Consider the following 27,692-nt stretch of genomic DNA (forward strand, 5'->3'; position numbering starts at 1 on the left):
GATATGAGTAATAATTTTTTTATTATGGTGATAAAGCTAGGCTACAGAAAAAGGTAGATAAGAAAAATCTTTACCAGCCTAACAAGCAGCCACTGGCTAACATGCTTATTAAACTATATAACATTCTCATCAAAACTCTCTTAACTAGCTATCTGGAGAAACAAAACGACAGGTCATTCCCTCTCCCTCCCCCCCAAGCATTTACATATGAATTTTGTTTCCTCCCAAAGAATTATAGAATTTAGACCTGGAAGAAACTTTGGAGGTCATTCAAATCAATTTGGTAATGTTAGGAAGGGAGTAATGAGGCCTAGAGCCTTGTCCAAGATCACACACAAAGTAATCAGTAGAACTGAAATTCAAATGCAGGTTTTCTGAATTCATACCCAGTATTCTTCCTATTGTGAATTTCTAATATTAAAAAAATTGACTTCAATTAGGAAAATGAAATTCTTATTCTAATTAATTTTAAAAAAAGATTAATGCATACACAATCTGACCTCTGAGATAGGACCTAACACAGCCTTTGTTCTTCAGAAGGAATATAAGGCAGACATGCTTTCTTCCTCCTAGACCATATTCCTTCAGAGCAGTCTCCAATCATTACATCCCATTAACTCTCTGTCTGACTTCCTCCCTCATCTCCCTAGCCTGACCTCTAGGAGAGGCCCACCACAGATAGGAACTTTCATATGGTCCACATTTTTCATAACATGTCCTCTAGCATAGTTCAGCAATTTAAAAAACAGAACTCTGTAGGGGGTTAAAATAAATAGAGAATAAGAGATTTTTCTTGGAACACATAGAATTTAAGGCTCCAGAAATACACAAAAAACAAACACAAAAACCACACACAGACTCGCGCCTGTTTCTATTACAAAAATAGTCTCCGCGCATACTGCTGAGCTGTGCTCACAAAGAGGACTCAGCAGAGCAAGCACTTTTTTCTGGTTATTCTGTCTCCAATATAAAGACCACTTCTGCTTTCTAGCATATCCTTAATTACAGGGGGAAAAAGTTTTATAGGTAAAAATGGAATTAATCACCTTTAGGACCTTGTCTTGTAGGAGGTGGTTTAGGAAATAAAATCAAATGCTATCTTAAAACCATCAAATCAGAACCATATGCACAGATACAAAATGGATATATAAAGTAAGGTGGCTCTCATAGGGACATCAATAACACCATTTCCTTAATATTAATTCTTCCTTTTGACTTAAATGGGGAGATTGAGCTTAACTAATATTTTGCTAGCACTTTAACAAACAGTCCACGTGTTATAATGATATCCCAGAAATATTACAATGTTCAGAAGGAGGTTTCTAATAGCAGGCCCATGAGAATTTACAGAAGAATATGCACAAGAACAGCACAGGCTCAGAAGACGGTGAATGAGCTGTGACCTATACCCTTGAGGGTTATAACCCTAGTAAGGAGATTAGAGATTCATCAAAGAACCCTTCCTTCCCACAGAGAGGAAATGTTTTTCTAACCTCAAGGCATGAGAGCTATTATGATGATGAGGTGAAAGATAAGGCAGTGGTAGAGTAGAACTAGACTTGGAATCAAGACCTGAGTTCAAGTCATTTCAATCTTTCAGTGCTAACATAACTATTAAAGTTATAGGTAAATGCTTATTTTTATCTTCATTTATAAAAGAATAATGGACTGTCCCACAAATTTAGAGCTAGAAGGGAACTTAGAGGTTAACCCCATCATTTGATAAGTGAAATTAACAGACAGTAAGATGTGAGGCTAAAAGTACAAGCTACAGATGACAATCTGTTTGGTGGAGGAAGTTTCCAACCTGGGAATTCCTTACACAGTTGAAATCACAGGTCTGCTGGACACTCCCTCTAAAAAAAAAAATTATGGATGATTTTAGCCAATAAATAAGCATCAATAATCATGACTTTGTGAAATGGCTTTCAGAGAAATCTATTCAGATTAGGAGTATGTATATAAGAGCAATATAAAAACAAAATTATTTCTACATGATGATTTTTTTTTTGGGGGGGGTTACACTGCTGTTAACTTGCTGTGATTGCATTAGCTTTGGTAGGCCACATCGGCACCCAGAGTGCCCTCTGCCCCTCTGCCTGGAGGCTGGAAGATAAAACAAAACTCCTTCCAAAGTCTCCAATTAAAGAAGATTCCCAAGCCATTCATTTTCTTCATTGTTCATCAGTTTGTAATTCTTGGACTAGACTCCACCATGTTCTGCCCATGTACCTTTTTCTCTAATTCTCTGTCCCTACCTTCCTTTTCAGCTTCCTTTTGTGAACTGTCTTCCCCAGTTAGATTATAAGCTTCTTAAGGATAGGGACTTGTCTTTCTTTTTCACATTTGTATCCTCCGTGCTTAGCACACAGTAGCTACTTAAATCTTTATTAAATGACTTTGGACATTATCCTGATACTTTCAACTCTAAGATGAAAATACATTGATGAACCAAATCAGCTCCAATAGAGCAGTAATGAACTGAATCAGATATACCCCGCGAAAGAACTCTGGGAGATGACTAAGAACCATTACATTGAATTCCCAATCCCTATATTTTTGCTCACCTGCATTTTAAAATTTCCTTCACAGGCTAATTGTATAATACTTCAGAGTCCCATTCTTTTTGTACAGCAAAATAACGGTTTGGACATGTATACTTATTTTGTATTTAATTTATACTTTAATATATTTAACATGTATTGATCATCCTACCATCTAGGGGAGAGAGTGGGGGGAAGAAGGGGAAAAATTGGAACAAAAGGTTGGCAATTGTCAGTGCTATAAAATTACCCATGCATATAACTTGTAAATAAAAAGCTATTAAAAAAGAAAGAAAGAAAGAAAATACATTGAACCAGATGATCACTAAAATACTTCCTAATGTGGACATTTTATGAATAACTTTTTTATGATAGATATTCCCAATAATGGCTGTTATATACTTGCCTTCAGAAATCCAAAACACTAAATTATTTTGATTACTTACCTCCACTAGAAAAAAAAAATTAAATACAAACTCCCAACATGTATGTATATATGTGTGTGTGTATATATACATATATATTTGTTAATTATGTAAAAGTATATGGCTTGGAGTTCATTTTATTTCAATATTTTATTTGAGTAGTTATCATAGCTGATAAAGATAATTCATTCACAAAGATACATAGCTCTAAAATAAAGAAATGCATTGTCAACTACCCTTATTTAATTATGGGTACATAATTACAACTCCACCCATCAATTATGGGAAGATTTTTGTAAAAATCTACCTAAATAAATACCTAAAATTTACCTAATAAATTTTCATCTTTGTGAAGACCAAGTTAGCACCCTGTATACTTTAAAATCAGCCTGAGTCAGGATAAGGGAAAGTCCTTGATTTTTATTCTTTATCAAAGGGAGAGGAATCTCCTCTTTCTTCTCCCACTACAGCTAGTCCTACTTCACCCTCTAAATCTTCCTCAATCTCTCTATCTACCAACAGATCAAACCTGCACAGAGTAGTGGGAAGGGCCATTCTTCTCCAAGCATATGCTAATAGAGTATTGTCCAATTGGTAATTAGCCTTAAGTGCTGGACCTCAGTGCATCAACTCAGTTTTAGCCCATTCCACATCTTCCCTTAATAAGTCACTTCTTACAATTAATAGGAAGATTAAAGTAACCTGATGGCACAGTGGATAGAGCACTGAGCTTGGAAACAGGAAGACTCATCTTCCCAAGTTCAAATCCAGCCTTATATACTAACTAGCAGTGCAACCCAGGGCAAGCCACTTAACCTGTTTGCCTCACTTTCTTCATCTGAAAAATAAGCTTGAGAAGAAATAGCAAACCACTCTGGAATCTTAGTCAAGAAAACCCCCAAATGGTGTCATGAAGAGATGAACATGATTGAATTCACAGAAAACAAAATCTGAAGGTGTTAAATTTACACACACACGTTTATTAACAAATAGTTATAGCCACAGAAATATTTCATTTGGAAGATTTTAAATATGTTAGAAATTCTGGTTTCAAATTTAAGTTGTATAGATATGAAAATCGTTTTAGGTAACGTGCTTATATCATTTTAGGCAACAAATCATATTAGTTATGAAAAAATTTCCAAGTACCTGCTTTGAAAGTGTTCTTGCCAAAATATAAAATTTCTTTGAAAAGCAGTTAGTTTTTCATTTTTTGTTAAACTGTTACCTTTGTCTGATATCCAAGATATATATAAGGAAATAATACAAAATATTTAGTCAATTCCTAATGGATATTAATAGTTCTCCAAAAAAGAGGTCCAAATCCTTAATAAAGGAATGAAAATCAAAACAATATTGAGCTCTACTTCATACTCAGAAAACTGCAAAAATTATAAAATAAAATACTAGTGAAGATCAAAAATGTGGAAAGACAGAAACTGTATATGCACTGTTGGTAGAATTGTGAAGTAGTCTAATCACTGTGAAAACCAATTTGGAAGTAACTAAAATATTCATGAGGCAGTTGGCAGCTTGGTGGATAGAGAGCTGGGTCTAAGGTCAGCTCTAAATTCAGTCTCACAAACTTACTAGCTGTGTGATTTTGGGCAAGTCACTTAAGCCCTGATTGAATGACAAAAGGATCCACTGGAGAAGGAAATGACAAACCACACTAGTATCTTTGCCAAGAAAACCCAATGGATAGCTATGGTCCATAGGATCAAGAAGAGCTGGACACTACTGAACAAGAACAAATGTTTAAACGTGAAATAGTGAGTGATCTTAATTTGGGCAATCTATATTTTTGTAAGTATTCATCCAGTTCACTTAGATTATCAGATTTATTGGTATACAATTGGGCAAAATAGCTCCTAATTATTGTTTTAATTTCCTCTTCATTGGTGCAAAGTTATTGGCAATTTGATTTTCTTCTTTCTTTTTCTAATCAAATTAACTAAAAGTTATCTATTTTGTTGTTTTTTCCCCCCATAAAACCAACTCTTATTTTCATTTATTAGTTCAACCACTTTCTTACTTTCAATTTTATTAACCTCCCCTTTAATTTTTAGAATTTCAAATTTGGTATTTAATTGGGGGCTTTTAGTTTGTTCTTTTCCTAGCTTTTTTAGTTACATGTTCATTCTCTTTCTCTATTTTATTCAAGTTAGCATCTAAAGATATAAAATTTCCCCTAAAAACTACTTTGGCTACATCCCACAAATTTAGAGATGTTGTCTCACTACTGTCATTGTCTTGGATGAAATTATCGATTGTTTCTATAAATGTGTTGTTTCACTCATTCTTTAGGATTCGATTATTTAGTTTCCAATTAATTTTTGGTCTATCTTTTTCTGGTTCTTTATTAAATGCAACTTTTTATTGCATCATGATCTGAAAAAGATGCATTTACTATTTCCGCTTTTCTGTGTTTGATTTTAAGTTTTTGATGCCCTAATACATTATCAATTTTTGTGTAGGTAGGTTGTGTAGGAGAAAAAAGTATATTCCTTTCTTTCCCCATTCAATTTTCTGCAAAGGTCTATCATATCTAACTTTTCTAAAATTCTATTTACCTCTTTAACTTCTTTCTTGTTTATTTTGTGATTCAATTTATCTAGTTCTGATAGAGGAAGGCTGAGATCCCCCAGTATTATAATTTTGCTATCTATTTCTTCTTGCAGCTTTCTTAACTTCTTTTCTAGGAATTTGGATGCCGTATCACTTGGTGCATATATGTTTAGTATTGAAATTCATTATCTGTGGCAATCTTTAGCAAAATGTAGTTTCCTTTCTCATCTCTTTTAATTAAATCTATTTTTGCTTTTGCTTGATCTGAGATCAGGATTACTACCCTTGTTTTTTTTTTTTTTTTTTTAAAAACTTCAGCTGAAGGAAGCATAATAGATTCTGCTCCAGCCTTTTACCTTTATTCTGTATATATTTCATTATGATGTAGTGATCTCAGCAAGAGGCATATACCCAAAGATCAAAGAAACACCAAAATATTTATAGCAGCACTTTTTGTGAAAACTCCAAATGGACACAAAGAAAATGATTATATAATTGGTGAATGTCCAGACAGATGGAAATTATAGTTGTGAAGTCATGATTGTAGGATTATAATGGCTTCTTCTTACCTCCAGGATGAAATATAAACTATAATATTTGGCATACAAAACCCTTCATAACTCCCACCTGCCCCTCCATCCTTTCAGTCTTCTTACACTTTGTACATACTCTTTGATTCAATGACATCGGTCTCTTGCCATCCTTTGAATAAGAAAATCCATCCCTTAACTCAGTGCATTGAGTTAACTGGTCAAATCCATATCAGACTGTAGAGGATTAAGAATAAAGTGGAGTCATCAAGTGTAGATGGATTCCACAAAAGGAAGAGATATAAAGTATTAGCTAGTGAAGATGGGTGGGTCAAGGGAGGATTTTCTGAGGATGAGGAATTCATGTTTGTGGACAGATGAGAGGCACACAGCAGACAGCGAGAAATTGAAGCTAAATGAGAATGGGGATAATAGAGGAGATGATCCATTGGAAAAGATCAACAGAAGAGAAACATTCATGGATATAGAAGGGTTTGCTTTGGGAAGAAGAAGAGTCATCCTTTCAAGATTGATGGGGTGAAGGAGAATAAAGTGGCAGAAGGCATCTGTATGAGGTAAGATAAGAAGAGGGGCAAGTGGAACTCTTGGAAAATAATCTCATTTCTTTTTTAAGTGAAGTATGAGGCAAGGTCAGCTAAGAAGGTAGGAGAAGGGTGAGATGTGGTAAATTTGAAGAAAGATTTGGAGAAGGTACAGTGGTGACTGGGATGATGAATCAGGGAGTGCAAAAGAATTGTTTTATTGCTAGGTAATAATTAAAGTTTACCAAGTTTGGCTCTGAAGAGGAGATGAAAAAACCCTTTTCTCCCTTCTTTGTGGGTGACTATGTTATGCATGAAACATGGCATATACTGTCAGATTCAATTGAGGGGTTAGTTGTATTCCTTAACCATTTTTTCTACCCATTTTCTTCTTTGTTATAGGGAAGGGTTCTTTGGATGGAAGAAGATGTATATGTTGGGAAATGGAAGAGTATCTAGAAACAGATCAATAAATACTTTAAAAAATATATCATCCTGAAATGACAGATAAATATGCATATTAAAAAAACTGCTAGGTAGCATACTACTGATAGCCAGTTATGTCATTAAAAAGGTCACTAAATTTGACAATTTTTATAAAAGAAAACTGTATAACAAATTTAAATTCTACAACTTAAAAAATCATTTTGCTATGACACAGCAAACCTTAATGTAGAAAAAATGTTGGCATATGTAATCTTTTGGAGGTAAAGGTTTTCAGAGATTTTTTTGATTAATTTGTTTTGGTAGCACTTGCCAAATAAATACTCTGTGGTGAAATATTTGCCTTTATTCCATTTTTTTTGTTCTTGTAACCCCACTGACCGTTGGAGCCATTTGATTACGTGTCACATGAACCACCGGAAGTATTTGATTAATAATTGTTGGATAGATATCCCTTATTGGGATTGGGAAATGATAGATGAAATATGTACAATGAGACATATGTTTTTGGACATGGCTGATACTGTATATATCAACTGTTCTTGACATTAGTAGAATGGTTGTGTGTTATAAATAAAGAACAGTTTTCCATATGAATGTCAAAAAAAAAAAGCATCCATTTATTGACTCATTAGCATGTGTATTTAAATAGCACTGTGTATTTAAATTAATTTATGTTAATTATATACAAAATAAACACAAGATATTTTTAGGATGGAAGGCATTATAATAGCAATATAATATAATAGGACAAATTAGTCAAGGTTTCATGTAGAAGGTGATGCTTTATGTAAAATGTGATGCTTTCTTTAAGAAGTCATAAAGGGAAAAAAGAATGCTAAGAGGCAGAATGAAGAAGGAATAAACTTTTGGTGAGGAGAGGGCAGCCAGCACATGAACAAGGCTAGGAAAATAGTTCAGGCCAAGATTGTTAAGAAAGGTTTAAATGCTAAACAGCCAATGAAGTTTAGTGAGTAGAAAGAATGACATGGTGAGACCTGTCTTTTAAGAAAATCACCATGTCATCAGTGGCAGATAGACTGAAGAAGGGAGAGACAAGACAGAGAGAGTGGATTTTCAAGAGCTTTGATGAAGGGATTAATATCTATACCGATGTGATCACAGATGGAATGAAATAAATGTTATGTATGCATTTTGCAAAAAAAAAAAAAAGTGCTCAAAATTCAAAATGTTTTATAATTTTTATTATACTGAATTTATAGATGAGAAAATTTTGAGGGCATTCAACATTAGATATCATTTAATATTTTTTTCTGAGTGTCCTTGTTCTGTAAATTTAGGTTATCACACATTCAGGTATGTTAAAGGAATTAAAACATCATTTTTATAATCAGAACACAATCTCTGCTAAGTCTTTAGAGAGCCTTCTTTTTAGAATTGCAATGTCCTGAGTAACTTCTGGGCAAAATAGATGGGAAATTTTAAAAGTTTTGAACTCTTATAGTAAAGTTTGAGTTATCTTTCCAAGTATAAGTGATATCATCTGGCACCAGTCTCACTATACCACGTAGTTTTAAGGACTTTGCTATCATTTTTACATAAGCACACATCAGAACACACATTGGCTCACTTATACTAATTCTGGTACATACTTGTAAGTACCTCACATTTGAAAATTTGGGTAATTTTTCCATCAAACCTTATAGAGAAAATTAAATTAAAATATCTGATTAGTTACAGATTACAAAGCATAGAAAACCTCCCGCTGCTTGGGTAACAAGGTAGATCTTACATTAGCATAAACATTCTTTCACAGTAGAATCAATTTATTTAAAGTGTTGATTGGTGTAAAAACCAATGAAAACAAACATGTAAACATATATAATCTCTTTAAAAACAGCTACTGGAATAATTTTATTTTCAGTTGTTCAAACTATCTTTCCTTAAACACAATCAATTGCCCATCATTTCTGGCACTCTCTCTATTTCCCCATTTTCTGGCCCCATACCTCAGTGCAGTCTATTTGAAATATTCAACTAGGACTTATTCTTTGGCAGTACTTTACCTATTTGTTATGGTGGGGAAAGTATCTACATAGAGATCTGAAGGATAAGCATGAAACTTTACTGAGGAAAGAAATGTTTTAAGACAGACCCAACTACATGTGATTATTTTCATATGCTGCCCAACAGTGGATGAATGTTTCCAAAGACCAAAGCTGGCGCCTGTTCCTGGGACAGAAGCTGGGTGGTGGAATATTGCAAGGATTTTTCCCCCATTGAACTACACAATCTGGTCTCCATTAAAGTCATTTCAATTACTAGTGTCTTAAATTCTTTCTAATTTTAAACAGATATTTTAAGTCATGAATTACCTTTTAACACTGAAGAGGCTTATTTCAAAACCTAAAAGTCCAACCTCACTAATTATTTTATATTAAAAAAGTACCAGTCCCCATTAAACTTTAAAATTATAAGTTCTCTATCTTTTAAGATGAAGCATTCAGATTTAAGTAGTGACCATGACACAGATGACATAGTTTAAATTCCCATAACCTGACACATAAGGGATGAAATATAGTTTTCAAAAGATTCTAAGTTATATATGAATTAAATTTATTTTAAGTGCCAAATTACAGTTCCTAAATACTGAATCTTATGATAATATTATTGAAGTTCAAAAACTTAACCATATAAATTAGGAAAATGTAATAGCTAAGATTTTTATTGAACAGAATTAAAATTTTCATATTTTAAATCATCATGTCTACCAGGGTATGAGAAAATATTCTTTATACAAGTTAGTCAGGTTAAAGTGACTATAGACAAATCCAGAAAAGTGAAATAAAACTGGAACCAAAATGAAAATTTCAGACTTGTTAGGAGAGAACAATTTAAGCCTCTATTATTTCAATTAGGGTTAAAGGCAGAGAAGCCTTTATTCTTCTCTTCACAACTAACATCACAGAGGAGTTAATTCTTTTGGAAGACTAAGGGGCACTGGGAGCCAAGTATGGGTGGAAATGCAGGAGTACACAGAAATAGAACTCTGGGACTTTTTATTCCACTGCTCTGCAAATCATTTTCCCGCATGCCAATGATTTAACAGTAATTTAACCAAGGTTCCCAGAGTAAATCATGTTTATTCCTTCTACTGCAGAAAGTATCCCTCATTTGCCAAGTCGAGCCATTGTTTTCCAATAGGGATAAGTTCATGATACTTCTTAAGAAGGAAAGAAAATTTAACTGCAGAAATTCAGCAGAAAAGCAATACAGATATGGTCTATTTGATACTTACAGTAAAGGAATTAAATATTTTCCATATTTTGCAAAAAGATAAACTTAAGTTTATGAATTCTAAATGATCTGTCTTGGATGAGTAAAAGCACAGCCAGGCAGGACTAATAGCTGACACAGATACTTTAAGGTTTTTGACATACATGATCTCATTTGATCCTTGCAACAATCCAGAAACACAGGCTATTATTATCATTCCTATTCTGCATGTGGAGTAAAGTGACTTACACAATGTACCTTACAGTCAGTGTCTTTGGCAGAATCTCCATCTTCCTGATTCTAAGCAGGCCCTCTGCCCACTTACCTAATGAGTTTCCCCAAACTCATTAATTTGATCAGTTCAGTTTCTTTTCCTAGTATTTAAGTAATTCTTATCAGGGGCATCCCAGACTCTTGAGTAGGACTGTTGCTTTTAGTATTGCTACTTTGTCTTTCCCTCTAACCAGGCAACAGGGACCACCCACTTAGAACTTATTAAATCTCTTTAGCCTTCTCTTTTATAGGCAAAATAACCCTAGTTTCTCTCACAGGGCTCCTAGGAAGTTATTGTTTATAGTACATCTCTTTGGGTAGTGATTACACATCACCTTTTGAAGCAGAGTGGGGTACAGTAAGAAAGCAAAGAGCCTATAGTCAGGAGACAAGAGGTTCTAGGTTCTAGCTCAGGCTCTAGACTGCTTTGAGATCTTTAGAAAAACACTGTCCTCTGGACCCCAACTTCCTTATCTATAAAATAAGGAGTACAGAATATACAATCTCTAATGCTTGTTTCAGTATTATGTGCCTACCCATGAAGGCAAATCTTAATTGGAATATTCAAATTAAAAAAAAAAAGTACTCCATTTTAATTTTGCTTCCTTCTGGAAAGCAAAAAGGATGAAAGCATAGTAATACATTCAGAATCAGTATTCTGACAAATTGATATGAAAACAAATTGACATAAAAAATTTAACTACACAAAAACATACAACTCTACAACTTCCTCCAACTTTCTACCATACACACTCCCAGAGTCTGTAAGGGATTCAATTCAGGTTCTGAAATAGCCTAATTTTCACTTTCCTTATCTAAAGTGAAGCGTGTGGAAGTAGAATAAAAAATAATAACAATCCATTTTAAACAGCATAGTTTATAATGCTTCCCACTTTGCTTTTCCCTCAATGGGATAAGGAGAGGAACCCTTTTCAGGGCTGCTCATCTACCTTTGATGTCCACCTGTCATCCAACTGTCACCATGGCTCCAAGAAGTTACAGCATGCATAGTGGCCAACTCTGAGTAAAATTGTCCTGGCAGACAGGTTGAGAGTAACTGACAAATCTCAAATGTTTTGGTGACGTGATAGGGAGAGCACGGCAGCGGTGACTACTGCAAACGTGAAGACTTTCCCCAATTGAACGCAGGGCGTATGTGAGAAAATTTGTCCCAACAGCCATGAAGGAGATTGAATCAGGTGCTGTGGAATATTTAGAGCCTGGTCAGACATTAAAAACACTAACGTCATCCACTGCACCCTAGGCCATCTCCAATCTGCTTGATTTTTGTCTTGCCACGAGACTTTGAGGACTTTGGAGGAGAAAGTGAGGCTGAGTATTTAATGCAACTGCCTCCCTTAAATTCAAATCACGAACAAGTAAAAATATCATTTTGTTCTACAAAGAGAAGATCCAATTCAGTTCCAATTGATCAGTGATGGACAGAATCAGCTACACCTAGAGAAAGAACACTGGGAAATGAATGAGGACTACTTGCACATTTTTGTTTTTCTCCCCAGGTTATTTTTCCCTTCTGAATCCGATTTTTTTTTGTGCAACAAGAGAACTGTACGGATCTGCACACATACATTGTATCTAAGATATACTTTAACATGTTTAACAAGTATGATGCCTGCCCTCTAAGGGAGGGGGTGAAGGGAGGGAAGGGAAAAGTTAGAACCTTAGTGAGTGCAAGGGACAATGTTGAAAAATTATCCAGGCATATGTTCTGTCAATAAAAAGTTATAAAAAAATTTTTTTTAAATATCATTAGTCCTCTTTGAAAATAAAGGATGAATAAAAACTCAGCCCAGAGTAGGTGTTTAAAAAATGTTTACTAAAACAAGTTTATCTGATGAATTTGAGCTATTGTGGAAGTGAAAATGATAAAAATTAGCAGCTGATTAGATAAAGAATAACTCTTACAAGTTGTGAATCTGGATAACTGGAGGAATGGTGATGCTCTCGGCAGAATTAGGACATCAAGAAAGGCAGTTTCTTTTTGGTGATCTTGTCACTGTGTATAGACAGCATTCTTCTGACTCTGCTTATTTTACTCTCTCAGGGCATAAATCTTTTCTAGATTTCTATGAATTCATCATTAGCTATAATTTCTTGGTACATAATAACATTTCAATGTTCAAATACTACAGTTTGTTCAGCCATTTCTAAATGGACTAAGAGGGGGCTTGGGGACAGAAGTGACTCATAATTGTTTTCCCTTTCCAAGGAGACCTTAATTACAAATATTATTGTTAAGTCTGAAGGACCAAAGGTTCCTAGGGAAATTGGGCTTTTCCTTTGTGGCAAACGTTGGATGACATAAAATTTGTCCTGGATGCCATATATTTTTAGTCTTGAGTTTTGGCTGAGTTTTTACTTTTTTGGTAGGGATCTATATACATATGGTATACATTTAAATTCTCAGAGAAGAGATCTTTGGTGGGTGCTTGAGCAAAAGGAAGATTTTTTTTTTTTTTTAAAAAGAGATACTTTCCCCAAGATCAAACCTAATCTTTAAAAACCTGGACCTTTGGTTCTAAGTCAGGGATTATACACTGCTGAATTCTTGGATAGTGAAGAAAATAAAGCCTTAATTTGGATTTTAAAAATCAATTTTATAAGTGCTGATGAGTGGATAAATTAGCAGTTCACTTGAAAAGGAACTAGGAGTTTTAGTAGACTCTAAGTTCAATTAGACACAGTGTGATATAGCAGTCAAGGAAGTTAACATAATCAAGTAGTATACATCAAGAATAACACAATATCTAGGAATAAAAGAGTTATGATTCTTTTGTATTTTGCCACATTAGACCATATTTAGTGTCCTATGCTGATCTGGGACTCACACTTATTTAGGATGGACACTGCTTAATCAGAACATCTAGAAAAGGGTTACCAGGATGGAAAGAATCTTGAGTTCATGCTGCTTAAGAATCTACTGAAAGAACTGGGGATGTGCAGCCTAAAGAAGACTTAAGAGGGTAATCTGATAGGCACCTTAAATATCTAAAGGGCTAAGTATTAGAGGAATTAGTTTAGGATCATACATAGATTTAGAGCCATGAGAGACTTTAAGATGTCATCTAATCCAATTCCCTCATTTTATACTTAGAGCTGAAGCCAAGGAAGGAGAAATAACAAGGACATGGTCACCCACGGAATTGGTAAAAGAGTCAAGAATTGAACCCATTTTTGAAATCCAAATATGAAGCTTAATGACTTTCTCCCCAAAATCCCAAAATACAAACAAGAACAGTTGAATGAAAGTTGCACAGATAATCAATTTAGGCTTGACATCAGGGAAAACTTTCTAGAATTAGGCTATCCAAATGTTTTAAAAAAACCAAATTATTTGAGGTAATGGATTCCTTCTTACTGGAACTTTTCAAACTTTTCATAAAACAAACTTTTCTAGGACTATCTGTCAAGTATATGGGAAGGACTAGAAAATTTGTGGACTGGTTTAAAAGGCCTTTAAAGTTCCTTTTCTCTCAGAGATGCTGATACTTTCTTTTCTTGATTTCCATGATCCATTTCTCCCGGTCTAGCTGAATACTCTTTTGTTGATTCCTCATATATTCCTAAATTTCAAATGTAGATGCTCCTTTGTGCTTTCTCCTAGGACTGCTTTTAAAAAAACACAACTATATACTTTCTCCTTTGAAGAACTCATAAGCTTCTTTGAGTCCAATTATCACCTCTATGCCAATGATTCACAAATACAAATATCCAGCACTATTCTTCCTAATATCCATCCTTGTGTGTGATTTAAAAAAAAAATCAATTAGGTAAATGACTTGCCTATGGTCATACCTAGCAAGTGTTAAGTATCTAAGACCAAATTTGAACTCAGATCCTTCTAACTTCAGCACTGGTGCTCTATCCATTGCATCATTTACGTGCTCAATGTCCAATGCTTTCTCACCCAACTGCATCCTAATAATCCCCACTTAGATACTCCATTGCTACTGTAAACTCAAAATATCCAAAATAAAACTCATAACTTACTTCCCACTAAAAAAGTCTTTGCCACATTTTGCAATACAATTTACAGAACATGCCATTTCTCCCACTCCCCCATTTATGTTTATCTTTTTTAAATTTTCAATAGCATTTTGTTTTTTCCAATATATGTAAAGTTTTCAAAATTTATTTCTGTAAAATTTTGTATTCCAAAATGTTCTCACTCCCTCTTTTACCTCCCCCCTCTCCAAGATAGCAAGCAATCAGATAGAACTTAAACAAAAGGTCACTCCATTTCTTGATTCAGTGTCTTTGCAATGATTACCCCTCATGCCTAGAATTCACCCTTTCCTTATCTCTGCTTCAGAGTTCCTTTCTATCTTTTAGATGTAGATGAGGCACCATATTTTACATGAAGCCCTCCCTCTGAGGTTACTCTGGATATATTTGTCTTTATTCACTTAATATTTGTGCTGCCTGTATTGTTATATGTTCTTGGTACACCCTATTTGAATGTAACCTTTGTGGAGGAGAAGGAGTTATTTCATTCTTTGTGACTCTAGCTAAGCACCTGGCACAGTGCCTGGTACATAGGAGGTGCTGATTGATACTATGGAGGACCACTGACATCCTTCTAGATACCTAAATTCAGAAATTTAGATTCATTTTTGATTCTTTCCTTTCCTTTTCTTCTCTCATTAAATACATTGCTAAGACTTGTTGAGTCCACCTCCACTATCCTCTCTTTTCCATTCATATATGGCCATACTCCTATCCAAGTCTTCCTTATCATTTATTTGGACTATTGGTAACAATCTCTCTTTATTGATCTCATTGCTTCAAGAATCTCTTAATAATAACTGTGTGGCACTTATAGCTCTTTTACAACTTTTCCCTTTCCTATTTCTCCAGATTTTACACACACACATACTGCTCCCCTTGTCAAACTGAAATTCTGACACTCTGGTTTTCTTAATGTTCTAGAAATATTCTATTCCATCTTTCTTTTGTATGTGTGGTTTATTTTTTCTTTTATGGAATCTTCTTCCTCACCTTTGCCTCTGCATTTTTCTCTGGCTTCCTTTAAGACTCAGCCAAATGCCACCTTTTACAATGTATATAAAGCTGCCCTAGTTAGTCTTCCTGACTGCTAGTATCTCCTCTCTCACAACTCTTTTCTTTTTTTTTTTTTTTAAATATATCATGTGTATACCTATTAGAAAAGAAGGACTTGGACAGTAGGGATTGTTTTAACTTTTATTAGTCTAATTCTTGGCACATGATAAGCAGTAAATAAATGCAATAATGATGGACTCATTTCCTATCTTGCCATTCCTCTCCAATAAATCTGCCACATGGCATGGGTCAAATCATGCCATTCCCCTGCTTAAGCATTTTCAGTGGTTCCATACGGCCTCAAAGCAGTGAAAGTTCCTTTCAATTAAAGCTTTTTGCAGTCTAGCTCTAACCTATCAACTATTCATAACCTTGCCTTTCCCAAATTGCTTAGAGCAGTTGTGACCTTTGTACAAAGGTTTCTCATTGGTGTCACTGATCTAGCTTTCTTCCATAACCTGGCCTTCCCTTCTCCCAGTAAAACAGAAGCTTTCTTAGAACAGGGATAGTTCTGGTCTTATCTTTGTGTTCCCAGAACCTAGCACAGTACCTGGAATTTAGCATTCAATTCAGAATTCAAAGGAAAGTTCACTGTTATAAAAATATGTATTTTTTAAAATGGGGCCAAAATTTCTAAGATTGGAAAATTTTCAGGAAAACATTATGAAGCATTTCTTTTTCCATATCGTCTATATTCCACCCACATCTTAGGTACAAAGAGAAGTTGAAATATGAATTTCCTGGGAACTTTATATATAACATTACATGCCCTTTTGATTTATTTGCTTGTCAGTCATAAAAATGATACGTTTGGCCTAATTTCAAGTGCTAGTCATCTAATACATTTTAAACACACATCTACCTTATTTATGCAACAATTTTTTTTTTTTTTTTTTTTGGCAAGGCAATTTGGGGTTAACTTGCCCAGGGTCACAAAGCTAGTAAATATCAAGTGTCCAAGGAAATGTATTTTTGTTAAACTTATATAAATGAAATTTAAATGTAACAGAAGAAATCAATTTTTATGTAAATTGAAAAATTTTTTGGTAAAATAAATTGTCATTCTTTATATATCTTGTAAAAGTAAATTTTCATAAAAATAGTTACAAATGTATCTAACAAACAAAATACAAAGAGGTGTTCAACAAATCTATTTTCTCAGAAGCTAAGCACTAAACATTCCTGGTACAAATTAACAAACAGATTAATATAAATGATTCTGAATGAGTCCTGAAAGACGATCTTGTTCAACTCCCTCAATCACAAAAGATGAAATAGAAGCCAAAAGACAGAAGATGACTCGCCCATGGTCTGTGAGGCAGTAAGCAGTAGAGGTCCCTTGAGTGCCAAAGTTTTTTCTCTTTTTACATCACAGGGCTTTCTCCCCTCAAAGTATCTTCAAAAAAACAAAATTAATAGCACCAAGTAACACTGTTGCCCAAAAGTTCCACTCTGGCCTAAAGACATTTTAAGCAGAGGTAACTTTTTCAAATAACTAAAGTAGATATTAAAGCCACAAATCTTGGAGAAGACACAATATGTGGCAGACAAAAATTTTTACTGACAAAGATAAATAGCAATGAGATAAAGAACTAGTTTTCATATAATACCTTAAATTTGTATAGTTTTTTTCAGTACATCATGCATCAGGTTCAGGATTTAATTAAATTCAAAATAGGAGTAAAAATAAAACCCCCCAACATAAATCACAAATAAGTCTTTGATGCATCATCCAACAAACATTTCAAACCCACCCTGGGAGTTTGGGGTAAAGTACTAACCAGTTACTGCCAGCAGCTGTGAAACTCTCACCTCCATTTCCTCCCTATGAGACCGGTCTCTGTCTTCAAATTCGCGTGTCCTTCTCCGAGCCTCTTCAAAGGCCTGCTGAGCCAAGGCATCCTCCTGCTGTCAGAAAAAAAGGAATGAAATGAGGAGTCTTCTTACCAATGAATGGTAAATATTAACAATTTTAAGGACAGGTTACTTGTTACCACTTCCTTCAATACACAAAATGAAAAATTGCTCTTCTAATGCCAGTGCTTGTATAAAGTTTTTACTACTTTTAAAAACCATGAATTTTCATGTTTCTACATAATTGGCAGCATGTCAGGAATGGACTCAGGAGATCTGGATACAAATACTGTCTTAGCTAACTATTACTTATACAATTATGTAACCTTTTGTCTTCATAAAATGGAAATAATACTCATGCTACTTACTTACCATTAATTCAGTCTCTCTCTTGTTGATCAGATCTCGTTGATCTTGTCTCACATTTCTGACTGACTACTGGACATCTCAAGCTAAATGTCTGGTAGACACCTTAAACTCAACATGTCTAACACTGAACTCATTATCTTTTCTCCTTTCCCCTTTTCCAAATACTTCCGCTATTACTGTTAGGGGAACCACCATCTTCCCAGGTTTCATAGTTAGCACCTTATTCTCCCAACATCGATCTGTTGCCAAGGCCTGTTAATTTTACCTTCACAATATTTCTTGCATATGATTGCTTCTCTCTCCTGATACCATCATCATTCCATTGCAGGCTCTCATCACTGCACATCTGAACTATTGTTAACAGCCAACTAATTGGGCTCCCTTCTTTAAATGTTTCCCTACTTGAGTCCAACCCACTATTCAGCGATTAAAATGATCTTCCTAAAAGGAATATCTGATCATGTAACACAAGTAACATGATCTGATCGTGTTACCACCTACTTTTAATAAAAAACTCCAGTGACTCCCTAATATTTCTAAAATTCTTTATTGACTTTAAAAGCACTCTGTAATTTGGACCTTTCTTATTTTTTGCAATCTTTTTACAGCTTACCTCCCCCACTCCATCCATATAATCTAACATTCAGTGATACTTTTCATTTTGCTGTTTTTTTTTTTAAAATTAAAGCTTTTTATTTACAAAACATAAGCATGGGTAATTTTTCAACATCGACCCTTAAAAAACCTTCTGTTCCGGATTTTCCCCTCCTTCCCCCTCTCTTTCCCCTAGACGGCAGGTAGTCCAGTACATATTAAATATTAAAATATGTTAAATCCAATATATGTATACATATTTATAAAGTTGTCTTGCTGCACAAGAAAAATCAGATCAAGAAGGAAAAAAAAAAAAAACCTGAGAAAGAAAACAAAATATCTTGCTGATTCTTAAACAAGATACTCTATCTTCTAAATCTATGCATTTTCTTTTTTTTCCTTAAAATTTTTTTCCCCAAAAATGATATATGACAATCTTTAACATTCAATTTAAGTGGGTAACTTACTGGCATCAGGATTGGCTTAAAGAGAAAAATTTTAGACATATTCAATTTATGGTGAAACTTCTCCCACCTCATTGAAAAGTGGGAAGGGAAAAGTGAAAAGGGAAGGAATAAGCTAAGTGGAAGGGAATACAGAATCTGTGAGGAAAAGGAGTAAGATAAGCGGAGAAACTCTAAGGCAGGTGGAGGGATACTAAAAAGGGAGGGCTGTGAGAAGCAAGTGGTGCTCACAAGTTTAATACTGGGGAGAGGGATAAGGGAGAAAGAAGGGAGAAAAGCATAAACAGGGGTTAACAAGATGGCAAATAATACAGAATTGGTAATTTTAACCATAAATGTGAATGGGGTAAACTCCTCCATAAAGAGGAAGCAACTAGCAGAATGAATTAAAAGCCAGAATCCTACAATATGTTGTTTACAGGAAACACACCTGAAACAGGGAGATACATACAGAGTTTTAAAGGTAAAAGGTAGGAGCAGAATCTACTATGCTTCAGATGAAGTCAAAAAAGTAGGGGTAGCCATCCTGATCTCAGATCAAGCAAAAGCAAAAATTGATCTAATTAAAAGAGATAAGGAAGGGCACTATATCTTGCTAAAGGGTAGCATAGATAATGAAACAATATCAATATTAAACATATATGCACCAAGTGGTGTAGCATCTAAATTCTTAAAAGAGAAATTAAGAGAGCTGCAAGAAGAAATAGACAGCAAAACTGTAATAGTGGGAGATCTCAGCCTTGCACTCTCAGAATTTGATAAATCAAACCACAGAATAAATAAGAAAGAAGTCAGACATAAACAGAATACTAGAAAAGTTAGATATGATAGATCTCTGGGAGAAAACTAAATGGAGAAAGAAATGAGTACACTTTCTTCTCAGCGGTTCATGGAACCTATACAAAAATTGACCATACATTAGGACATAAAAACCTCAAACTCAAATGCAGTAAGGCAGAAATAGTAAATGCATCCTTTTCAGACCATGCTGCAATGAAAATTACATTCAACAAAAAGCCAGGGGAAAATAGACCAAAAAATAATTGGAAACTAAATAATCTCATACTAAAGAATGATTGGGTGAAACAGCAAATCATAGACATAATTAATAACTTCACCCAAGAAAATGACAATAATGAGACATCATACCAAAATGTGTGGGATGCAGCCAAAGCGGTAATAAGGGGAAATTTCATATCTCTAGAGGCCTACCTGCATAAAATAGAGAAAGAGAAGGCCAATGAATTGGGCTTGCAACTAAAAATGCTAGAAAAGGAACAAATTAAAACCCCCCCAGTCAAACACTAAACTTAAAATTCTAAAAATAAAAGGAGAGATCAATAAAATTGAAAGTAAAAAAACTATTGAATTAATTAATAAAATTAAGAGTTGGTTCTATGAAAAAACCAACAAAATAGACAAACCCTTAGTAAATCTGATTAAAAAAAGGAAAGGAAAATCAAATTGTTAGTCTTAAAAATGAAAAGGGTGAACTCGCCACTAACAAAGAGGAAATTAGAGCAATAATTAGGAGTTACTTTGCTCAACTTTATGCCAATAAATTCAACAACTTAAATGAAATGGAAGAATACCTTCAAAAATATAGCTTGCCCAGATTAACAGAGGAAGAAGTAAATATCCTAAACAGTCCCATTTTAGAAAAAGAAATAGAACAAGCTGTAATGGGCTGAAGCTTGAGTTGATGCACTGAGGTCCCCAGCACAACTCCCTAAGAAAAAATTCCCAGGACCAGATGGATTTACATGTGAATTCTACCAAACATTTAAAGAACCATTAACGCCAATGCTATATAAACTATTTGAAAAAATAGGGATTGAAGGAATCCTACCAAACTCCTTTTATGACACAGACATGGTAATGATACCTAAACCAGGTAGGTTGAAAACAGAGAAAGAAAATTATAGACCAATCTCCCTAATGAATATTGATGCTAAAATCTTAAATAAAATATTAGCAAAAAGATTACAGAAAATCATCCCCAGGATAATACACTATGACCAAGTAGGATTTGTTCCAGGAATGCAGGTCTGGTTCAATATTAGGAAAACTATTAGCATAATTGACTATATCAATAACTAAACTAACAAAAACCATACGATCATCTCAATAGATGCAGAAAAAGCATTTGATAAAATCCAACATCCATTCCTAATAAAAACACTTGAGATATAGGAATAAATGGATTTTTCCTTAAAATAGTCCGTCAGTAAGCATCATATGCAATGGGGAAAAACTGGAACCTTTTCCAGTAAGATCTGGAGTAAAGCAAGGTTGCCCACTATCACCATTATTATTTAATATTGTATTAAAAATGCTAGCCTTGGCAATAAGAGCTGAGAAATAGATTAAAGGAATTAGAGTAGGCAATGAGGAAACCAAACTATCACTCTTTACAGATGATATGATGGTATACTTAGAGAACCCCAGAGATTCTACTAAAAAACTATTAGAAATAATTCATAACTTTAACAAAGTTGCAGGATACAAAATAAATCCCCATCCTCAGCATTTTTATACATCACCAACAAAATCCAACAGCAAGAGATACAAAGAGAAATTCCATTCAAAATAACTGTCGACAGCATAAAATATTTGGGAATCTATCTACCAAAGGAAAGTCAGGAATTATATGAGCAAAATTACAAAAAACTTTCCACACAAATAGAGTCAGATTTAAATAATTGGAAAAATATTAAGTGCTCTTGGATAGGCCGAGCGAATATAATAAAGATGACAATACTCCCTAAATGAATCTATTTATTTAGTGCTATACCAATCAGACTCCCAAGAAAATATTTTAATTGTGTAGAAAAAATAACAACTAAATTCATATGGAAGAACAAAAGTTTGAGAATCTCAAGGGAATTAATAAAAAAAAAAAATCAAATGAAGGTGGCCTAGCTGTACCTGATCTAAAACTATATTACAAAGCAACAGTCAACAAAACCATTTGGTATTGGCTAAGAGATAGATTAGTTGATCAGTGGAATAGGTTAGGTTCACAAGACAAAATAGTCAACTATAGCAATATAGTGTTTGACAAACCCAAAGATCCTAACTTTTGGGATAAGAATTCATTATTTGAAAAAAACTGCTGGGATAACTTGAAATTAGTACTGGCAGAAATCAGGCATGGACCCACACTTAACACCGTATACCAAGATAAGATCAAAATGGGTCCATGATTTAGGTATAAAGAACGAGATTATAAATAATAGTTTCTCTTTCAGACTTATGGAGGAGGAAGAAATTTGTGACCAAAGATTAACTAGAGACCATTATTGATCACAAAATAGAAAATTTTGATTACATCAAATTAAAAAGCCTTTGTACAAACAAAACTAATGCAAACAAGATTAGAAGGAAAGCAATAAACTGGGAAAACATCTTCATAGTTAAAGGTTCTGATAAAGGCCTCATTTCCAAAATATATAGAGAACTGACTCTAATTTATAAGAAATCAAGCCATTCTCCAATTGATAAATGGTCAAAGGATATGAACAGACAATTCTCAGATGAAGACATTGAAACTATTTCTAGCTATATGAAAAGATGCTCCAAGTCATTATTGATCAGAGAAATGCAAATTAAGACAACTCTGAGATACCACTACACACACCTGTCAGACTGGCTAGCATGACAGGGAAAGATAACGCGGAATGTTGGAGGGGATGTGGGAAAACAGGGACACTAATACATTGTTGATGGAATTGTGAATACATCCAGCCATTCTGGAGAGCGACTTGGAACTATGCTCAAAAAGTTATCAAACTATGCATACCCCCTTTGATCCAGCAGTGTTACTACTGGGCTTATATCCCAAAGAGATCATAAAGAAGGGAAAGGGATCTGTATGTGCACGAATGTTTGTGGCAGTCCTCTTTATAGTGGCCAGAAACTGGAAACTGAGTATATGCCCATCAATTGGAGAATGGCTGAATAAATTATGATATATGAATATTATAGAATATTATTGTTCTATAAGAAATGACCAACAGAATGATTTCAGAAAGGCCTGGAGAGACTTACATGAACTGATGCTGAATGAAACGAGCAGGGCCAGGAGATCCTTATATATTTCAACAACAATACTCTATGATGATCAATTCTGATGGACCTGACTATCTTCATCAATGAGATGAACCAAATCACTTCCAATGGAGCAGTAATGAACTGAACCAGCTATGCCCAGTGAAAGAACTCTAGGAGATGACTAAGAATCATTACATTGAATTCCCAATCCCTATATTTTTGCCTACCTGTATTTTGGATTTCCTTCATAGGCTAATTGTACAATATTTCAGAGTCCGATTCTTTTTGTACAGCAAAATAACAGTTTAGTCATGTATACTTATTTTGTATCTAATTTATACTTTATTATATTTAACATCTACTGGTCATCCTGTGTTGGGAGTTCAAAGGTTGGGTTCTTCTTCTTCTATAAAATATTATAAAAGTTCTCTCTGGGTGCCTTCCCTGGAATCAGGATTTTGTCTCCAAATGTTGGAGTTCTTGTTCTTCTCAAAACACTGCCCGTTTAGCTTAGAGCCCTCCAAATAAGTCCCTGTTCGGGCGCCAAAATGTTGTGAGCTTTTTCTTCTCAAAAAGCAACTAGGTGATAAAAGTTCAGATCTTTTATTATCTCCAATATAGCCCGGTTAGCTTAGAGGTCTATCTCTCTGCTTGGTTCCAAGAGCTCCCTCCGAATGTCGCCAAATCCAAGGGTTTTGTCCTTCAGCCTCTGCCTCTGCTTTCTTCTGCCTCCAGCCAGCACAAAGATGGAATGAATCTCTTGTTTCCTTCACTTGGGGCTCGGCTAGCTTTCTGGTGAGTCTTTCAGACCAGCTTGGTCTCAGTGGGGGGCGTGCAGGAGCCCAGCCACCTACCACAGTGGTGTAAGATGAAGATGAATCTGGTTGTCCACTGAACTCTTGACTCGTAGCTTCTTCCTCGGCGTAATTCCGCTGAAATCTCGACTTGTAGCTTCTTCACTCTGAAAAACTTCTTTGACTGGCCCATTGAAGCTCTATTTATGCTCCTTCAAGAGAGGGATTGTGGGTTTTCTCCCATAGTGCTCTCTGGCCCAAAGAGCTTCAAGGGAGGTGTGAACTCATAAAGTTACAAAGTTTACTTTGTGAAACTCCCATACTTGTGAACTCCAATGAGTAAAGGTGTGAACACAAGCCTTGTATTAATTAGTTCTATTTAGTACCTTGTTTCAGGTTCTGGCCCAAAACATCTTCTTGTAAGATTAGATCAACTCTAATTAGTTAGCAGTTTGTAAAGATTCCAACAATCCTGCCATTTAGGGGAGGGGGTGGGAGGAAGGAGGGGAACAATTGGAACAAAAGGTTTGGCAATTGTCAATGTTGTAAAATTACCTATACATATAACTCGTAAATAAAAAGCTATGAAATTAAAAATTAAAGAAAAAAAAGAAATCAAGCCATTCTCCAATTGATAAATGGTCAAAAGATATGAACAGACAATTTTCAGATGATGAAATTGAAACTATTACCACTCATATGAAAGAGTGTTCCAAATCACTATTGATCAGAAATGCAAATTAAGACAACTCTGAGAACCGCTACAGCCTTGTCAGATTGGCTAAGATGACAGGAAAAAATAATGATGAATGTTGGAGGGGATGCAGGAAAACTGGGACACTGATGCAATGTTGGTGGAGTTGTGAACAAATCCAACCATTCTGGAGAGCAATCTGGAATTACGCCCAAAAAGTTATCAAACTGTGCATACCCTTTGATCCAGCAGTGCTACTACTGGGCTTATATCCCAAAGAAATCATAAAGAAGGGAAAGGGATCTGTATGTGCCAAAATGTGTGTGGCAGCTCTGTTTGTAGTAACTACAAACTGGAAAATGAATGGATGCCCATCAATTGGAGAATGGTTGGGTAAATTGTGGTACATGAATGTTATGGAATATTATTGTTCTGTAAGGAATGACCAGCAGGATGAATACAGAGAGGCTTGGAGAGACCTACATGGACTGATGCTAAGTGAAATGAGCAGAACCAAGAGATCATTATATACTTCAACAACGATACTGTATAAGGATGTATTCTGATGGAAGTAGATTTCTTTGACAAAGAGAAGATCTAACTCAGTTTCAATTGATCAATGATGGACAGAAGCAGCTACACCCAAAGAAAGAACACTGGGAAATGAATATAAACTGTTTGCATTTTTGTTTTTCTTCCCGGGTTATTTTTACCTTCTAAATCCAATTCTTCCTGTGCAACAAGAGAACTGTTCGGTTCTGCACACATATACTGTATCTAGGATGTACTGTGACATATTTAACATGTATAGGACTGCTTGCCATCTGGGGGAAGGAGGGAGGGGAAAAATCAAAACAAAAGTGAGTGCAAAGGATAATGTTGTAAAAAAAAATTACCCTGGCATGGGTTCTGTCAATAAAAAGTTATAATTATTAAAAAATAAAATAAAATAAAGAGAAAAAGGAAAAAAAATATTCAATTTAACAAAATTTTGAGTTCCAAATTTTTTCCCTTCATCTTCCTCCCCTTTTCTGAAATGGTAAGCAATGTGACATAGGTTATATATAGACAATAATTTTAAACACATTTCAATATTAATCATGTTGCAAAGAAGAAACAGGCTAAAAAGAAAGAAAAAACACACACCCAAATTTAAGTGAAAATAGTATACTTCGATCTGCATTCAGACTTCATCTGTTCTTTCTCCAGATGTGGATACCATTTTCCAACAAGAATACTTTGGAATTGTCTAGAATCATTGTATTATGGAGAAAAACTAGCTATTAATGTGTACAGTGTTTTCCTAGTTTCTGCTAATTTCACTATATATCAGTTCATATAAGTCTTTCTTGATTTTTTTGAACTGTGCTCATTCTTTCTTACAGCACAATAGTACTCCATTACATATATGCCATAGCTTGCTTGTTCATCCATTCCCCAGGTCAAAACCCTCAATTTCCAATTTTTTGCTACCACAGAATGGGCTGCTATAAATAATTTTGTGCATATAGGTCATTTTCCTTTTTTATGATCTCTTTGGGATACAAGTTTATGTATTTTCTTTTTTAAAAAAAATCATTTTTACATTATCATAGTTTCCTGTAGTCTTTCTCTCCTGCTCCTCCTAGAAAAGCATTTCACACAATACATAGTATTTTTTAGACAAAGAAAATGAAAAAAAAAAATAAGTCAAACCAATGCATTGACCAAGGCTAAGAGCAAATGCAATGTCACAACACTTGGGGTGGGATGGAAATATCTCCTCATCTATTCTATTGAGTTATGCTTGTTTTTGAGTAATTTTCCTTTATGATTCACTTTTTTTTTTTTTTTCTTTTTGGGTGCCTTCCATTTTCATTACTGTAGTCATTGGATGTATTGTTTTCTTGGCTTTATTGACTTCACTCTGTATCAGTTCACACAAATCTTCTTCTCTTCATTTGTCAAAATTTGTCATTTCTTACAAATGCACAGTCATGGAACACTGTATTCATGTCATAATTTGTTTAGTCACTTTCCAGCTGGTGGGCATCTATTCTGTTTCCAATTATTTTGCCATCACAAAAAGTGTACCTATAACTCTTTTGATGTCTACAACACTTTTTCTTATCAATGGTCCTGTTTTGTGCTTTAGTAATGGAAACAAAAGGTATTTGGTTATTTTAGTCACATTATGTGCCTAATTCCAAATGTTCTCACTGATTCACCAACAAAATACTAGTGTGCCTATCGTCTATTTCCATCTTTTGTTATATTTGCCAATTTGCAAAGTGTGAAATTATATTGATTTTCACTTCTAATGATTTAGAGTATTCTTTCATCTGGTACCTAATAGTTTGCAATTCTTCATTTGAGAATTTTTTGTTCATATTCTTTGACCATTTATCTATTGGGAAATGGCTTTTGGTTTCATATATCTGCTACTTGTTTATATATATCTTGGATACCAAATCAAATTTTTTTTGCACTTGACTATTTCTCTTCTAGATCTATTAATTCTTTTTGTTCAGAAGCTTTTTTAAAAATTTCATATAACTGAAGTTATCTATCTAATCTTTTATAAATGCTTCTATTCCTAGTTTGATTAAGAATGTATTTCCTATCCATAGTTGTTGAGAGCTGCTTCTTTTCTGATTTTTAAAATGTATGCTTTTTAATAATAAAATCATATATCCATATAAAATCTATAGTAAAATATGTATGAGCCAAATTTTTCAAGTCTCTGCATTTTCACAGGTTGTCCCCCATATTTGGAATTATTTCACTTGTCACCATCTGTGTTACATGTGGCTGTCTTGAAGTCTTAGCTAAAATTCCACCTATGCAAGAGGCTGGTCCTTATATATTTTAATGTTAATGCCTTTGCCCCTAAGATTTTCTTCAGTATATCTTGTATCTGTCTTATTTGAACAGTTTTTGTCTCCTCCATGCATTTATTCCCTGCCTAGCAAAAAGCAGGTGTTAAATGCTTTTTGACTTTAATGAAGAATGAGCCTTAGGAATTTTAAATGACTATATACCCACATTTTCTTGTAACTTCAAATTTTAAGGACTCACCTTTGAAATCAAAGAATTATATGAGAAAACAAAAAGATAAGCTGGCCACGTAACAGAAATGGCAGATAACTGTCAGACAAGGCTGTGCGCTCCACTAGTATCTTTGCAGCATCAACAATAAGTGATAATAGACTCAGCACATGAAGAATTTTTGGGAGGGCACAGATAG

The 27,692-nt window shown here is 34.5% G+C and overlaps 1 protein-coding gene across 8 annotated transcripts in view; it reads right to left on the reverse strand.

The window, feature by feature from the left end:
• Nucleotides 1-27,692, reverse strand: part of CBFB (core-binding factor subunit beta) — a 95,905-nt gene that overhangs the window by 18,157 nt on the left and 50,056 nt on the right. For 3 of the 8 annotated variants that reach the window (XM_051975055.1, XM_051975053.1, XM_051975057.1), the window contains exon 5: nt 17,457-17,552. In XM_051975055.1, the coding sequence (XP_051831015.1) occupies nt 17,457-17,552 (96 nt within the window). Of the gene's footprint in view, nt 1-8,235; nt 17,041-17,425; nt 17,553-27,692 lie in introns of those variants that run through there. The other 5 variants (XM_051975051.1, XM_051975056.1, XM_051975054.1 and 2 more) reach the window with 4 other exon arrangements.

The sequence above is a fragment of the Antechinus flavipes genome, chromosome 2, assembly GCF_016432865.1.
Source record: "Antechinus flavipes isolate AdamAnt ecotype Samford, QLD, Australia chromosome 2, AdamAnt_v2, whole genome shotgun sequence".
In the NCBI taxonomy this organism is placed as follows: Eukaryota; Metazoa; Chordata; class Mammalia; order Dasyuromorphia; family Dasyuridae; genus Antechinus; species Antechinus flavipes.